We start from the raw sequence: 16,092 nt of genomic DNA, 5'->3' as shown, positions 1-16,092 counted from the left end.
TGACAAAAAAGAATGACAAGTTTGGAGTGAGTCTCATCTTACTTGCACTGGGGCAATAGTGTGCGAGAGTCAACTGTACATTGTCCATTGGAGCAGTAGTCCAAGCAGGTATAGCAGCTGGGTTGGGTCTGACCATTGGGGCAGCTACGCATGCACACACACACGTGCACCCCAACACACGCGCACAGACAGATAGATGCACGCAAACAAAACACACACACACAAACAGTTATTATTACAAAGATAACGCCTGATTTTGATGAGAGGTGACACTACTGAAACGTCCGAGTTGTATTCATGTACAACTCTTTGTTGCAGCTGAGGTTGTGCTACATAAATAAAGTAGATAGAATTGAAGAAATAGAGTTGTGCCAAAAGTACATCGCAAGTTGAGTCACTGGCGGAGCAAAAGGTGGGGGGGGGGTCCCCCCGAAATATGCTTGGACCCCCGTATGTGCCAGACTTTGGGATGTGGAATTTTTTTTCCACATTTCCCCCCCCCCCTGTAGAGAACATAATAATGACTTTTCATCAGTGTTTTCTGAAGAATTTTTTGGGTGTCTAAAAATGTTGTTGTGCAGAATGCCTGAGATATCCTTGGTTCCCCCTCATGGGAAAAAAAAATACTAGTTCTGTGTTTGGTTACGGACTACCTGTTCCGTTAGATGGCGAGAGCATCTGCCAGGCACACATTTGGTTATTATTGTCATTTTCATCGCTTGTTTTGAACTCAAGTCAAGGAAAATTTAGCATTTGAGGGCCCGATGTTGCCATGCGGCGCCGGGCAACCGGATGGAGACTTTCAACCAATATTTACACATCCAAATGCCATTTAATGTGTAGGCCGCGGCGTGTGTTTACCTGCAGGAGACTTCTCCCGAGGGCGACGTCAAACAGCTGCCCGTGCCACAGAAGACGCATTTGTCCAGCTCACACTGGTGCCCGATGTACTGGCTGGAGCACTGACACATTTTGGTGCCGTTTGAGGTTTGCAAGCAGGTCCCGCCATTCTCACAATAGCCTTCGCATTTACCTGTGAGAAGGCCATCGTGTTGTGTAAGACGTGGAAGGTGTTTGTCAAAAGCAACTTGAACGCTTTATGGTGGGATGAGAACATGTATACAGTGGGGATGTGAGTTGATCCGCTTACTGTACTGGCACTGATCTCCGTGGTACTGTTCTGGGCAGCTGCAGGTTGGCTGATTGCCCGAGTTGACCGAACAATTGCCGCCGTTCTGGCAATAGTTCTGACAAGTGTGACGGTTGCAGTTGGGTCCCGTGAAGCCTTTCGGGCATCTGCATGTCGGAGCACCTATCACAAAAATAACACTTGCAACAATGAACAAACAATGCCAGCAAAAGTCATTTCCTTGTTTACAACTTGACTATCGTGAACGGGGAGTTAGCCGGGTTTGTTTCAAAGAAACCACCGTGCTCGAACGAGAGCAACCGATCAAAGAGGATTGATGTAAGAGGTATCAATCATTTCACAGCCATTAGCCCCGCAGCCTCACGCTAGCCCGTTAGCTTGGGTTGCAGGAGCTTTGCTGAAACTATTTTGGGAGGGATATCCACCTCTATAAAGTAAAAACATGTCTATCGCTCGTGTGCCAACAACTGGTCATAAGATCAGCAAACAGAAGCGGAGTGACGGGAATTCAAGCAACTGAGAGGACTCAGAAACGACGCGGAATTAGCAGCATTTCTGCTCAGCAGATACATGCGTGTCCACTTTTGGATGTGTAACTGACCGCGCATTCCTAAAAATATCAAACTTAAAACAGATAACATTTACTGTTATTGTAATGCTCCATTCCGAATAAGTCATGCTGCCGACGTAGCAGCAGTAGCTAACGTCATCTTATTTACAGCGCTAATGCTAGCTTAGTCTTTTCAGTGCTGACTTGTTGAAGCTGGATATGCGTTGACTGCCAATTTGAGAATTGGACTCCTGCACGTCAGTGAGGGGAGTGGCAAATAAGCGAAGACTACAACGAAGTCTTGACCGTGGCCTTCGAGGTCTCTTCACCTGTCTGAGATGCGGTGCAGGTGCCGCCGTTCTTGCAGTAGTCCCTGCACTGGTTGATCTCGCATCTCTCTCCGATGTAGCTGGGCTGGCAGCGGCACTTGGCCATCTGACGGGCGTTGAGGAAGCAGCTGCCTCCGTTCTGACACTGAATGTCACACGGGCCTGAAGGGGGCGCTGTGGAGATAGAAGGGCAGCCAGTATTGAGAGGCCACGTGAGCAGTTACACCAGCATCTATGGCCAGTAGGTCGATGGAACAAGATTTCTTCTCATAGATCTCCGTCAAAGCAAGCGTGAGCGCGGGAATGCAGACTCACAGAACGGCGACTGGGTGGGGCCGGACCTCTCGACACACGTGCCGTTGTCGGCAATGTAGTTGTTGGGGCAGGTGCACACCGGTCCGCTGGGGCTGAGCAGGCACAGCCACTCACATTTCTTCCTGTCACATGGGTTGGTCACTAACTCAGAGAGACACAAGCACAAACACAACTAGTGAGAATCCTCCAAAGTATACAACGTGGGATTATGATGTGGGTTTGAGGGCATAGATGGACAAAGACAGACAGATTTTCTTCCACAGTCATTGGTTCAGTTTTCCAAATTGGAAAATTGGTCATGTTCTGAAAGTTTTACTTTTTATTTTATTTTATTTTTGTTAAAGGGGTTTGGGTGGGTTCCTTGTTCAATGGTCTTGACTTATCATTATGGGCAAATAGTGTCTGTAGAGCACGTGTTCAGGGCTGCTAAATGGAAGTCAACACAAACATATTTTTCCAAGAAAATGTTCTATGCAGGCCCACTAGTTGAAACAGCATTCTGATCAATATTATGTTTGTGGAATATGAGTTAAGAAGCAAAATCCACCCGTTTTAGCCATCTCTGGGGGCGGCCATTTTGTCACTTCTGTCAACTGAAAATGACATCACAATTGCTGAGCGCTCAGAGAACGACCAATCATATCTTAGCTTCAGAGAACAGATCAGCCGTGATTGGTCGTTATCTGAGCCCTGAATGTCTGTGATGTCATTTTCAGTCGACAGAAGTGACAAAATGGCGGCCCCCTGAAATGGCTAGAAACGGGTGGATTTTGCTGCTTAACTCATATTTCATATTAATCGTACTGTCTTCTTTCAACTAGTGGGCCTGCATAGGACATATTCTTGAGAAAATATGTTTGGGTTGACTTCCACTTACAAGACATACAGTTTTATTCTCTCTCTTTCCCCACAGTCATCTTTTCCAATTCAAATGAATGCAAATGCCATTAATCTGTTACAGCCTCCCAAAAACAACAGAAATGTTTGTAATGTATATTTAACAGTTAAAATAGCATAGTACGATATTGCACTTTACAAAACAAGTGATGGTTTTGGACATGCAAGGATTCCTCCATCCATCTTTTCATCTCCAAAACAAATACACACGAGGGGATGTATTTCATAGCTCTGCATAAACCATCACATCGCGGCCGACAATTTTGGCACAGAGCGGCAAATCAAATTGGGATGACACTCACCCTCCGGCTGCTTGTATCGGTGGTACAAGACGATGTCCGTAGCGTGGTTGATGCCTGTGGTGAGAGTCTCCATTGGGCCTTTTCCAAACTTGTTGACCCGGAACACAAAGTTATTGACTAACGTGACTCCATAGATGTAGTCCTCAAAGATATCGATGCTAAACGGACGGGCCAGGTCTGGAAGTGAACAAAGGGCAGACAATGTTTCCATGGGCAAACCTTTCTTTGACGGCGAGTTGTACTTTTGAGGTCCCGAGTTACTGCTTTTCACCCAATGAGCGAACTCAACTGTTTTTGATGCCGGACACCGCAACGACGGGATCTGAGCCATCCAGACGAACGCTTCCGATGCCTGATAGCTTTGCATCTGCCCAGTAAAGACGCTCGTTGAAGTAGTCCACTGCCAAACCTGGGGAGTCAAAAGACGTAGTGTAGCAGACGGCGTACTGGCGATTTGCCGCTGGCAGTTACAGAAAGCCAAGATTCAGCTTCGTTCAAGTCAATCAATTTGACCTGTTGGCCACTGGATGTTCTCATGGACAAGAGTCTGTCTCAGTGTTCCGTCCATGGCAGCTGTCTCAATCTTTGGATGGTTCCCCCAGTCTGCCCAGTACATGGTGCTGAAGCACAAATGCAGTTTTCAAATGACAATCTGAAGCCTTTGTAAAGCAAAACACGATCAAGTAGATATCGTACCCTCTCTGCGGATCCACAACGATGGCATATGGTTCGTCTATCATGCCAGAGATGAGAGTCTTACAATGCTGGCCGGACATCTGAGCCACCTCGATGACATCTCGACCAGAGTCGGTCCAGTACAGGTTACCGGCCACCCAGTCCACGGCTATCCCTCGGGGCATCTTCAGCTCTTTAATCTTGGATGACAAACATGAGAGAGGTTGACTAGTTTGCCCTGCTAACGGGTCAAACTTTGTGCCTTTGTGCAGAGGTGCCTTGAGATATGAGTGACCTGACTTACCAATTTTTCAAGATAAGAGCCATTGTTCAGCTGATTATTTTGTTTTGACTTGCGAGCAAAATTATGAGAAAGGAGTGCTCTATGGTGGCGGTGAACACAGCAAAAACGGCTTCACAACTAGTAGCGGTGAGGCAGAATTCTTCAAAAATGAGGTTTTAATGCCACCCAAAGTTGAATTGTCAAACTAAACATAAAACGAACAGAATTACAACCACATAGCTCTGTGAGCTTCGGGCTAACACTTAATTGGGAACGCCATTGCCGGGCTAACGAATAGCATCTGTGTAGCAGTGTTGGAACACTTCACAGTAATGGACATTCAAATAAATATAGACAGAGAAGATAAAAATACTCCTAGGAATATATTTTTTTACCCTCTTCCAGTAGTAGTCAAGACCTGATTTATATGTTTCTACATGACTGTCTTTATACTCCCCCCGTGGCCAAGTTGCACACAGAAGAAGACGCTGCAATGAGTTAGTAATTAAGCACAAATGCTTTAAATCTATACATTCTATGTAATGAGTTTATTACTGGATGTTTTATATCAGAAGATATTATAGTGTTCTATATACCTTGTTAAGAAACACACAAAACTACATTTTTCTTGTGTTTTAGGGGGAGGCTGGAGCCTGGAATGGCTTCATTGCATTTCCACTTATTTAAAGGTGTCAATGTGATTTCACACACCCGTGTTTTTGAGTTGCGAGCGTGGTCGCGGAAGAAACGAAACCCATATCTCAAGGCACTACTATATTTCCGAAGAGCTGTACCTGCAGGTTGGTGATCCTGCCCGCACTTTGCCGTCGGTTACGGTGGGAGTTGGACGACAAAGTGGACTGTCCGGGAAGTTCGTAGGAGGAGATGCGACCGGTGTGCCAGTTGGTCCAGAAGATGCGGTTGCTCTTGATGTGCACGTCCATGGCATCAATGCGCACGCTCGCGTCCCCTTGGAAGGTTTGCTCATAGCGCCAGTTGGGCAAGCCGGGATCCAGGCTGCGGATTTCATTGTCATCGGCTATGTAGAGAACCTGCTGACTGCTGTTCATGTCTGTAAGAGAGACGAGGCGAGGCGAGGCCAGACATGGCAAGGCGGCTTTATTGATATAGCACCGTTCATGCACAATTGCTTCTCACGAGCCAAGACACGACACCTATTATAATGTATTCTTTTTTTTCCCTTGCCCCCCTGGAGGTTAAGATCAGGGGGTGTTGTTAAAATTTGTCAACTTTGAGCATGTGGAGCCCTTCGAGACTTTCGTGTGATGAAGGGTTAAAGAAATATATTTGACTTGACAAGCCATCCTCCAATTGTTTCTAATATTGTATGCAGTGTGTATATCATGACTGTCGGGTGGAAATCTTTTATGTCCAAATATGGTCCAGTTGGTAATTTTCAACAAATTGATGCTATGGTCTGTTTCCACACTGTCTGTTTTTTTGTTTTTTTTTAAAACGCAAGTCAACCGAAAAAGAATATGTTCTATGCAGGCCCCCTAGTTGAAACAAGGCATTCTGATAAATATTGCGTTTTTGGAATAAGAGTTAATCCACCCATTTTTTAGCCATCTCTGGGGGCGGCCATTTTGTCATTTCTGTTGACTGAAAATGACATCACAACTGCTCGTGGTTCAGGTAACGACCAATCACGGTTGACCTTTTTTCTGAAGCTAAGCCATGATCGGTCGTTAGCTGAGCCCTGAGCAGTTGTGATGTCATTTTCAGTCAACAGAAGTCACAAAATGGCCACCCCTTGAGATGGCTAAAAAGGGATGCATTTTGCTGCTTAACTCATACTCCATAAATGCAATATCAATCAGAATGCTGTGTTTCAATTTGTAGGTCTGCTGGGAACATATTCTTGAAAATTAACGATTGTTATTAAAAAACGGATCGCTGTAATGCTTTGGTGCAAAAGCGTCAGCCATGAAGTGAAATTTGCGAGCAGAAGAATTTGCATCCATTACTCTGTTTGGTCACCTCGTCGTTTCAAAATTTTAAGCAAATAATGGAGGATAGGTTCTCCCCAAAAATGTGACTAGTAACTAGCGACCCACAAACAGGTGGTGGATTACTTCACGCTAAGCTTTTTTCGCTGGTATGATATCATGCTATTCACACAGCAGATGCACAAGAGGAGGAGGACACATCAGCAAACACGACTGGCCTGAAGAATTGCACAAAAGCAAAGGTATGTTGGCGCTCACTGTCAGCTTTGCAGTTGTCATTGATCCGTGTGAAGTACTTGTGGCAGCTGCATTTGTGGGAGCCCTTCGTGTTGTTGCAGATGTGGGAACACGCCCCGAACTGAAGACACTCATTCTTGTCTGGCAAACAGCAAAGCATCCGACTCATGAGATGAAAGAAGGTCACCGGCATCGTTGTCTCCATCGCCTCTGCGCACGTTTACCTCCGCATGTGCGATATCCAATTTTTTGGAAGCCCGGCTTACAGGCGCAGAAGGCGTCGGTGCCGTTGGTGACGCAGTGGGCCTCGTCCCCATCGCCGCACTGGGTCCTGTTACTGCGGCAGTCATTTAGCTTGGCTTCTGCAAACGCGCGCGCTGACTCGTTAGCAAAGATGCTTGAGCAAGTTCTACCAAAGCAAACCCACCCAAGCGCATGCGCTTACGATTCCAAACTGTTCCCAAAACGTTATCAGGCATACAATTGTCCAAATAATGTATTGCTAAGATGAATGGTGTTGCGGGGGACCACGTTTCTGAAGTCACTGATTTGTTTTGTAAGATTATTGCTGAAAAAATGTGCGTAAGACTCAGAACTATGTAGCACTGAATTGTGAAGGTAAAGCATTCAATTGATTTTCTTTGCAGGGACTATAAGAGCTGCATTGCGATCATTTTGTTGATCCAAATTAGGAATGAACCTGATTTGCAGTTGATCTCGTCCGAGCCGTAGTCCTCGCAGTCATTAAAGACGTTGCATCTCAAAGTGGAGCTGATGCATTTTCCGTTTGCACACAAGAACTCGTCTTTCTCGCAAGCAGGAACGGCCGGATGGACTTCTGTGGGAATGTCAACACACACACACACACACAAAGGACTCAGCAAACGCTCACGGAACGGCGGGATCGATGTGCTAGCAGCTTGGTCGGTTTCAAGGCTACGGCGCCACCTACCGCAATTGAGTTCATCCGATTTGTCGCCACAGTGGTTGATGCCGTCGCATCTCTTTGACATCTGAAGACACACGCGGTCATTTTGGCAGCGGAAAGCTCTGGTGGGAGGACACTGGAACTTTCCTGCGCATCAAAACGGTGACAAGTTGGACAGAACAGCTGAGCCGAGAAGCCGAGTCAAAGACGAAGGTCAAATAAACCGAAGCCCATCTAGGACAGCAGTTTTCCTATATGCATTTCATATTTAATATAGAATACAACAGGGATTCAATTTGGAAATGAATGCGTGTAACTATCTCTCATAATCCTTGGTGTTAATGTTGTCCAGATTCCCATTGAATTTGTGAGCAAAATATCAACATTCAGCGTAAAAACATTGACATTTTTTGTTATGGTGGTGTGCTGTGACACCACCATAACAAAAATGTCAGCAAAATATGTTTGACAGCTCAATAAAGGTTCGGAAGCACTCGTCTACAACGCACTTGACACCTATGAACCGTGTACCCAAATCCAAACAATTCTGTCAATCTGTGCTTCTGTGCCGGCTAGATCATGAAAATTCAAATTCGCTTTACGATGACTACTGAATTATGCTTGTTGTCTGTGCAGTTGAAAATTTAAAAATGCACATCAGACACTAAGAAAGAGCAGTCAAGTCAACTATTGAGCTTTTTTCCCCCTTTCCTTTTCACGTAACGAAACACTGTGAGAGAGCAGGATTCACATGCAGGCACTCACTGCATTCTTCCGGACTCTCATCCGAGTTGTCCCCGCAGTCATCCTCTCCATCACACTTCCAGGCGAGAGGTTTGCACAGAGTGTTGTTGCACTGGAATTCATCCAAAGGACAGTGGCGGCCAGCTGATAAAAAAAAAAAAAAAAAAAAGCAAGTGAGTCGCAGTTTAGTTCTGTCAAAACTGATATAACTCAATCAGACGCAATTTGAGCTTGAAAAGCAGGAAAGACCAGTTAAGAAAAAAAAAAAAGAAAAAAAGAATTGTGCACCCACCGGCGGTGTGGCAGTTCTCCTCATCACTGCCATCCATGCAGTCTGGGTCAGCGTCACAGCGCCAGCGAATAGGAATGCAGTGTCCATTCTTGCACTGGAACTGGTCACTGTCACACTTGAGATCACAGCCATCCTGGAGAACAAAAAGACAGCAAGTGTCAGACTTTGCCCTGGTGAAGGCCTACTGAACAGGCAAGCGTTTGCGACACCTCATCTGATCCATCAGCGCAGTCGTGGTCGCCGTCGCACTTCCAGCGCCCGGCGATGCAGCGGCCGTTCGTGCAGGCAAACTCACTTTCGGAACATTGGCGAGGCACTGGGCAAAAAGGCAAAGTGCAGCTCGGGTTAGTGGCAAGCTACTTTGGCATTTTAACGTGCTGGGCCAAGACATGACAGCAGGTGCTCAGGGGAGAGAATGAAAGGAGCTCAGCACGATTCCATACACAAGCTCGATCTTAAAATCTGGTCTTGACGTGGACAAGTATCAGTGACTACAAGCTCAAAAACAAACACGTTTCGAAATGGAGCGCTCTCTGACAGTGTTAATCAAAATTGAGCATTACCAACTTTGTAAAAAATACAATTTCAATTAGAGATAGACCGATATGTTTTTTTCAGGACCGATCCCGATTATTAGCAGTCAAGAAGGCCGATAAGCGATATTTGGAGCCGATGTTCATTTTCAGCAAAAAGGAAAATATTGGCGTCAAAATCTAAAAAAAAAAAAAAAACTAACAAAAAAAAACGTTTAACTTGAACCGCCTTTAAGCACTTGTTTATTGAATAATCTTTTAAGCTTGCATGATTCTATTCTAAAGTTATGACTGTCTTTGTTGTAAAATTCAGGGAGCTCCCAGCGTCATCAGCATGTCTTAAATGTTAAATAAAAAAAAATTCGACACTGGACAGCGACGATGTGTGTAGTGAACTATTTTTCAGATTTGCATAATGTTTTTTTTTTTAATTATTAATGTTTGTCAATATACATCTTTGTTGTAAAATTCAAACAAAAAGGGAGCTCCCAGCGTCATCCGCACGTCTTCAAAAGTTAAATGAAAACTTGAATAATAGCTCCCTATGGATTTCTACAGTAAATAGAGTTGTCCATAATTTCAAAATAATAGAAATGTTAAAAATCACATGGCTTGGTTTTGATTTCAAACAAAAACAAAAGGTGCAGAATGTTCCCAGGGTCAGTAGACTCCATTGTAAAGTAATTATCAAATTTAAATAAATACTTCCTTGAAGTTAACAGTTTTAAATCGGCCATCAGATTTTTAAAAAAGGCCGATGCCGATATTTGTCAAAACACCGAATATTGGCGCTGATAATTGGTCTATCCCTAATTGAAATAGAATAGTTTATGATTGCGCGAGTGTAGCCAAGTAAGCCTCCTGTATGAATAGCTGTAAGCGACGTGTTTGTGCAGCGGCAGATGGATAGCGCGCAAGGCGGAATGACTAATTCCAAGTCTCCTTGCAGACTCTCACAGCAGAACTCACGGGCGGACAAAAGCATGACAGGGAACTGACGGGGAAAAAAAACAAAAAAAACCGGAAATGTTGGACACGTGAACGCGGAAGAGACTCACCTCTGGCTCACGCCAACGGGACAGTGTGAAATGAAACAGACATCAGATGAGATGAAATGCATTTGGCATGACAGTGACTGGATGTTTTTGACTCGGTCATCATGTTAGCGGCAAGGGAGTCCAGGGTTAGCGAGAGCGGACGAGAGCCGAGCCGAGACGGGACACCAACCGCATCTGTCTTCATCCGAGTTGTCGCCGCAGTCGTTGTCGTAGTCACACTGCCAGCGGCCCGGCACGCAGCGGTTGTTTTTGCATCGGAACTGGTACGGCTCGCATGTCCTCTCAGCTGCACACATCGGCAAACACGCATTGCTCTGACAATCGATCAAAAACCACCGGCAGATGGCCTAATGGGGGGGTGCCCAAAGTCCGGGCCAGGTTGTCATTTGGCGCCCGCTAACCATTTTTTAGCTAACTGCAGCAAATGCTGAAAATCATATTTGACAAGTTGGGGGGGGGGGGGGGGTCACAACCGGCCCCGGCCTGATATGAGCACAAAGGCCAAAGTAGTTTGACGCTCACCGCACTCCTCCTTGGGCTCATCGGAGGCATCGCCGCAGTCATCTTCACCGTCGCACTTCCAGCGAGCCGGGATGCAGCGTCCCGAGTCTTTGCAACGGAACTCGTCCACGCCGCATGTCATCTGGGCTGCGGATGGGAACATTTTCAGGGTGCTTTTACAAACAAAGCTCCAAGTATTGATGAGTTGTGGAGATGAACCATCAAGTAACCGAAATCAAATGTCTTATTTCTCTTCGCTGCACTGCATGTGAAAGCCTCTTTTTTTTTTTTTTTTTTTTTTTTTTTGTCCAATCAGATTTCAGTCTTTATGTGTTGCCGTGTCAATTTAATCTTCCCAATTGCATTCACAATCAGTAGTGCTGATTGATGTAACTTCAATTACATTCGCAACTGGACTGCAATTTTTCATTCCTTCATTAGTTGGTCAAAGCAAAGCAAAACTCGTTGCAGGATATTTCAAAGAGCAAACACGTTTATGGCAGTTTTACACATGAGTACCTTAAATAATCAGCATGGCTGGTGTGTATGACCTACTTGTTTTATTTTGTCATGTTATTTACTAAATATTGATTCTGAACTGCTCCAGATGATGTATGTGACACAGCTGCTGGTATATTGACTTTTTGTATCATGTTGTTGGTTTCTGTAATTTGAAATCATCATGGGGCAAGCAAGTCCCCACTGAAGGCCCGGGTAGCAAATTTCAGCTTGCCACTGTACAGTTATTGGGAGTAACATGTCTGCTATCTTAATAGTTTTGCCATTTCCTTGTCATTGCTGTTCAGAAAATGCCAGCATGACCAAATGTCTCTTTTTACATTGTTGGAAGTATTTTGTCCAACACGATGCTCAAGACTGATATTTGACACCCCGATGCCACAATTTTGATATCTCGGGAGTAAAAGAGGATGGAAGACAGCCATTCACCCCTAAACCTTTTTTTTTTTTTTTTTTTTTTTTTTCACATCTGAGATTCAATGGGTGGACTAAGATGACAAACGGCTGTTGTGATTTGGCCGCAGCTGTGCCACAGGTTCTTGTCTCCCCAAGTTGTGGCGCACATGTACCATTTTATTGATGGGCTTATGAAATCACTGAAAGTATTTACGTACTTATCATCTTGAGAATAGCGGATGAAATATGTCCACATCCCCCCTGCAATGTTCTCATAGAGAAACACCGGTGTACATTACACTGCCAACTATGGAGCAAGCAAGTTATCTGTCCAGGCGTTTGAAAGCAAAGTGATGAGAAAAACCGGTGAAAACAGAAGTGGGGGGGGGCTGAGGTTTGAAAAGAAACGCAAGCAGTGCAGAACAGGAAAAAAAAAATACGTTGAAAGCAAATCTTTCTTCTGCTTACTGCAGTTGGCGGGTTCGTCCGATCCGTCCACACAGTCGTTGTCACGGTCGCACACCCAGACGCGAGGAATACAGCGTTTGGTGATGGCGCACTGGAACTGGGTGGGTGCACATGTGACCTCGGCTACAGACAACAGAGAGCAAATGTTTGACCACGGTGAGGAATGAACAATCCGAGCAGGGGCAAAATCGGAAGCACTCACGGCAATCCTTCTCGTCCTCTCCCTCGCCGCAGTTGTCTTGGCCGTTACAGCGGAAGATTCCTGGGATGCAGCGACTTGGGTGGGAACATTTGAACTGGCTGGGCAGGCAAACGTGAATATCTGTCACACAGTTACACAAATACACAATCGGCACAAGCGAGGACCCGCCGCGCGATTCGGACGGAGCGATGGACGCTGCAAAGTGAACATCCGACGTCAGAACATGAGCTGTACCGCAGTTGGCCTCATCGGAATTGTCCTGGCAGTCGTTGTCTCCGTCACATATGTATGCCGGGTTGGTGCAGATGCCGGTGCCACACTGGAACTGGCCAGGTCTGCACTTGAACTCCGCTGTCACCAAAGCACCAGCAAATGAGTGCTCCTGACCTCCGATCAATCCCAACGCGGCGCGCTTGGCAAAGGTCGGAAAATCGACACTCACAACAGTCGGCGGGTTCATCGGAGCGATCGCCGCAATCGTCCTCCGTGTCACATTTCCACCAGAAGGGAATGCACTTGTCATTCTTGCAGACAAACTGCAGGGCAACAAGCGGCAATGCATGAAAGGCGCACGAGGTTGAGGTGTCGATGAGGATGTTTGTGCGGCTGTCGTCACCTGGCTGGCTGTGCAGTTGGACATGCACGTACGCTGGTCGTTGGCCAGGTAGAAGTTGGTGGGGCATGCGCATTTGTAGCCCCCGTCGGGGGAGAGCAGGCACAGGTTACTGCAGCCGCCGTTGTTCGTCTGGCACGGGTGGTTGCTCACTGGCAAACGCGGCACATTGAAGAAAGGCACTCAAGATTTGTGGCTCCAGCTCTACCAACGATCACGCCGTTTACTTGATACGAGTGTGTACATACTAGGGACGGACCGATTATCGGCCAGGCCGATTATATTCAGCGGTTTGGCAAAAATCGGCATCGGCCTTATAAAAAATTCTGATTGCCGATAACAATTGATTACATTTTCAGTTAACTTCATGAGAGATTCTACTGAGCCTGGGAACACTCTTTTTGTTTTTGTTTGAAATCAAAACAAAGACGAATGAAATTTTAACATTTCTGTCATTTTAAAATTTTTATTTACTGTATAAAAGTATATGGCGCTATTGTTTTCATTTAACCTTTGAAGACATGCTGATGACCCTGGGAGCTCCCTTTTCCTTTGAATTTATCTGTATTGGCAAACATTTATAATAAATTATCCAAATCTGAAAAATTGTTCAATTAGTATATGCTCAAAGAGGTTTGAACAAATTTAAGAGATTTAATTTCTTTTTCGATTTTGGCGCCAATATTTTCCTTTTTGCTGAAATGAATATCGGCTCCAAATTTTCGGCCTCGGCGGCTGCTAATAATCGGTGTCGGCCCTGACAAAAACACATCGGTCTATCTCTAATGCACACCAACAAATATGTATAAAGACAAGATTACATTTCAGATCACTACACAATCGCAGACCATGTGAAATGCAATCAACAACAAATCATTTTGTGTGCAAACAACAACAAAAGATCACTTTGGCCTTATTGCGTCTACGCCGGGATTGTTACCCGGGGGCTGTCGATAGGGATGGTAAATGTGGACATCCATGGGCCGATGCAGGGTGCTGATAAGGGTGGTCTTGTTGGTCCCCAGAGTCTTGTGAGCTCTGTTGATGGACTTGGTCTCCCAGTCAGTCCAGTAGATGTATTCCTCAAACAGCGTCATGGCAAAGATGTGTGGGATGTCTTGGCTGAGAACTGCCGAGGGACAAACACACATTTCACAATTCCCAAGTGATGTTCCATTGTCATATTGCTCCCTATTGGATCTCCCATTGTGGATAGGGTACTTAATGAAGTGGCCAGAGAGCATGTTTCAATAATTCAAGAGGGTTAGAAATTCGTTGAGGACTAAAACTGTGAAAAACAAATAATTGCAAGGATTTGACATTTTCATGTTGCGGCTGGAATGTGGCTGAGCAGATATGGAGGCACGGTTAATAATAAATAGAAGCTGAGTGGGTGCGCTGCAACATGGCCAACGCTACATCTTAAGCGTTACGCAATGTTCGATACGCCCAATTAGGTTTTATAGGCTCAATGTGCTCTTTCTGCTCCGGTAGACTTGGCATAGCATGCGTTTGCTTGCCGCGTTTGGCGCAAATGCGTCAACACACAATTCCCCGTGGTTATAAAATCCGGTTACAGTCCATATCCATCACGTTTATTGATGTGCAACACGCAACCCTCGCTAATAGCTCATCAGAAAAAATGTTGCAACCTGGTACTCGGAATAGTTTCACCAGTTGCACAGCGATTGCAAGATGTGGCCTTTAGCATGTCGCTATCACAATCCAAACAGAACATGTGACATCACAAAATGTTCCTTAATGATAGTAAGTATGGGTTAATTGTCTGTCATTTAAAGTTACGTAGTTTTTTGGCAGCATGTTACTTTGTGACTACTTCTTTAAAACATTCCAATGACCCTTTCGCTATCCCATAAATGGTCCGCAGTGTTGTAAGTGAGCACAAAGTACACAAAGATAAATGACCTGTGTGTCTGCTGGTGCCATCCAGACTGGCAAACTCAATGTAATCCTCGCGGGCGTCCGCCCAGTATATGCGGTCATTGATAAAGTCCAAGGTCAGACCGTTGGGCCACGTGATCTTGTCCTCGATGAGCACACTTCTGTTGGTGCCATCCATGCCAATTCTTCCAATATGGGGGTTGTCACCCCAGTCGGACCAGTACAGGTACCTGGACATCAAAACGGATCCTTTTAGCCATGCTCAAAACGCGCAAGGCGCTGGAAATGCCGACTGTCGGTCATGGCTTCTCACCCGTAGCGCACATCCACGGCCACAGCGCGAGGTTCCCGCAGCCCGCTGTTGACCAGCACCGTCCGGTAGGCGCCGTTAAGTTTGGAAACTTCAATGGTGTCCCGGCCTTTGTCACACCAGTACAGGTTACCGCCCACCCAATCCACAGCCACGCCGTCCGGGTTACTCAGAGAGGTCCGGTGCAACACCTGTGCGTGGAATACGCAAAACGGTTTATTGGATGGACCCAAGCGCCTTTCCCCCCCCCCCGCCCCCCCACCGACTGACCTCCATGTTGCTGCCGTTCATACGCATACGTCGGATCATGCTGCCCTGAGTGGTGACGTCGGTCCAGTAGATCATCTGCTCAGCATAGTGGAAATCCAGAGCCACGGCATTATTCAGACCCTAAAAAAAGAGGCAAGTATGTGTTTGCAGGGGGCTTTGAAAGCAAAGGATAACGGCCTCTCCGTTTTGCTCTCTACCTGTTTGATAAGAGTGTAGTTGGAACCATCCAGGTTGAGCTTCCTCAAGTAGTATCGGTTAGCAAAGATCAGATAGGCCTCCTCTTCTGCACAAACAAACAAGAGGAACATTTTCAGGATTTTGGGGGCTACAAGCAACCACAGATGAGAAGTAACAAAGTACAAATATTTTCCTTTAGTGTACTTGAATCGTTTTTTTTTCCAGTACTGTACTTTGTAATTCACAGAGTATTTTTTTTTTTTCAAGAATACTTTTTACCTTGATCCGTTACATTTTGTCAACATTACTCGATACATTTTCAAAACAGGGCCATTACTTTTGTTTTACCTGATGCATGCCGATTAAAAAATAAAAGAGAGCAATCTTCAATGGCAGCGCCAATCATATGAAAGGTTACACCCGGTCTGGGACTTCCCAGCTCTTAGCTTATTCTCAAGCTATGTATGACAT

At 45.5% G+C, this 16,092-nt stretch overlaps 1 protein-coding gene across 2 annotated transcripts in view; it reads right to left on the bottom strand.

The window, feature by feature from the left end:
• LOC147153968 (low-density lipoprotein receptor-related protein 1-like) overlaps positions 1-16,092 on the bottom strand; it is a 98,959-nt gene that overhangs the window by 3,937 nt on the left and 78,930 nt on the right. For both annotated transcript variants that reach the window (XM_086038448.1, XM_086038456.1), the window contains exons 57-85: positions 15,642-15,727; positions 15,445-15,564; positions 15,178-15,365; positions 14,889-15,094; positions 13,903-14,091; positions 12,966-13,114; positions 12,792-12,885; positions 12,584-12,700; positions 12,350-12,469; positions 12,148-12,270; positions 10,786-10,911; positions 10,433-10,549; positions 8,882-8,988; positions 8,673-8,805; positions 8,402-8,524; positions 7,661-7,783; positions 7,409-7,546; positions 6,933-7,070; positions 6,730-6,849; positions 5,296-5,573; positions 4,240-4,418; positions 4,057-4,163; positions 3,833-3,952; positions 3,544-3,720; positions 2,345-2,485; positions 2,030-2,203; positions 1,151-1,312; positions 862-1,033; positions 43-144 (exon numbers count right to left, since the gene is read on the bottom strand). In XM_086038448.1, the coding sequence (XP_085894574.1) occupies positions 43-144; positions 862-1,033; positions 1,151-1,312; positions 2,030-2,203; positions 2,345-2,485; positions 3,544-3,720; positions 3,833-3,952; positions 4,057-4,163; positions 4,240-4,418; positions 5,296-5,573; positions 6,730-6,849; positions 6,933-7,070; positions 7,409-7,546; positions 7,661-7,783; positions 8,402-8,524; positions 8,673-8,805; positions 8,882-8,988; positions 10,433-10,549; positions 10,786-10,911; positions 12,148-12,270; positions 12,350-12,469; positions 12,584-12,700; positions 12,792-12,885; positions 12,966-13,114; positions 13,903-14,091; positions 14,889-15,094; positions 15,178-15,365; positions 15,445-15,564; positions 15,642-15,727 (4,129 nt within the window). The remainder of the gene's footprint in view (positions 1-42; positions 145-861; positions 1,034-1,150; positions 1,313-2,029; positions 2,204-2,344; positions 2,486-3,543; positions 3,721-3,832; positions 3,953-4,056; positions 4,164-4,239; positions 4,419-5,295; positions 5,574-6,729; positions 6,850-6,932; positions 7,071-7,408; positions 7,547-7,660; positions 7,784-8,401; positions 8,525-8,672; positions 8,806-8,881; positions 8,989-10,432; positions 10,550-10,785; positions 10,912-12,147; positions 12,271-12,349; positions 12,470-12,583; positions 12,701-12,791; positions 12,886-12,965; positions 13,115-13,902; positions 14,092-14,888; positions 15,095-15,177; positions 15,366-15,444; positions 15,565-15,641; positions 15,728-16,092) is intronic.

Source organism: Filicampus tigris, chromosome 1 (genome assembly GCF_054856515.1).
Source record: "Filicampus tigris isolate MCC_2025a chromosome 1, RoL_Ftig_1.0, whole genome shotgun sequence".
Classification (NCBI taxonomy): domain Eukaryota; kingdom Metazoa; phylum Chordata; class Actinopteri; order Syngnathiformes; family Syngnathidae; genus Filicampus; species Filicampus tigris.
The sequence above is the reverse complement of the archived record's forward strand: the minus strand, read 5'-3'. Positions and strand labels throughout refer to the sequence as shown.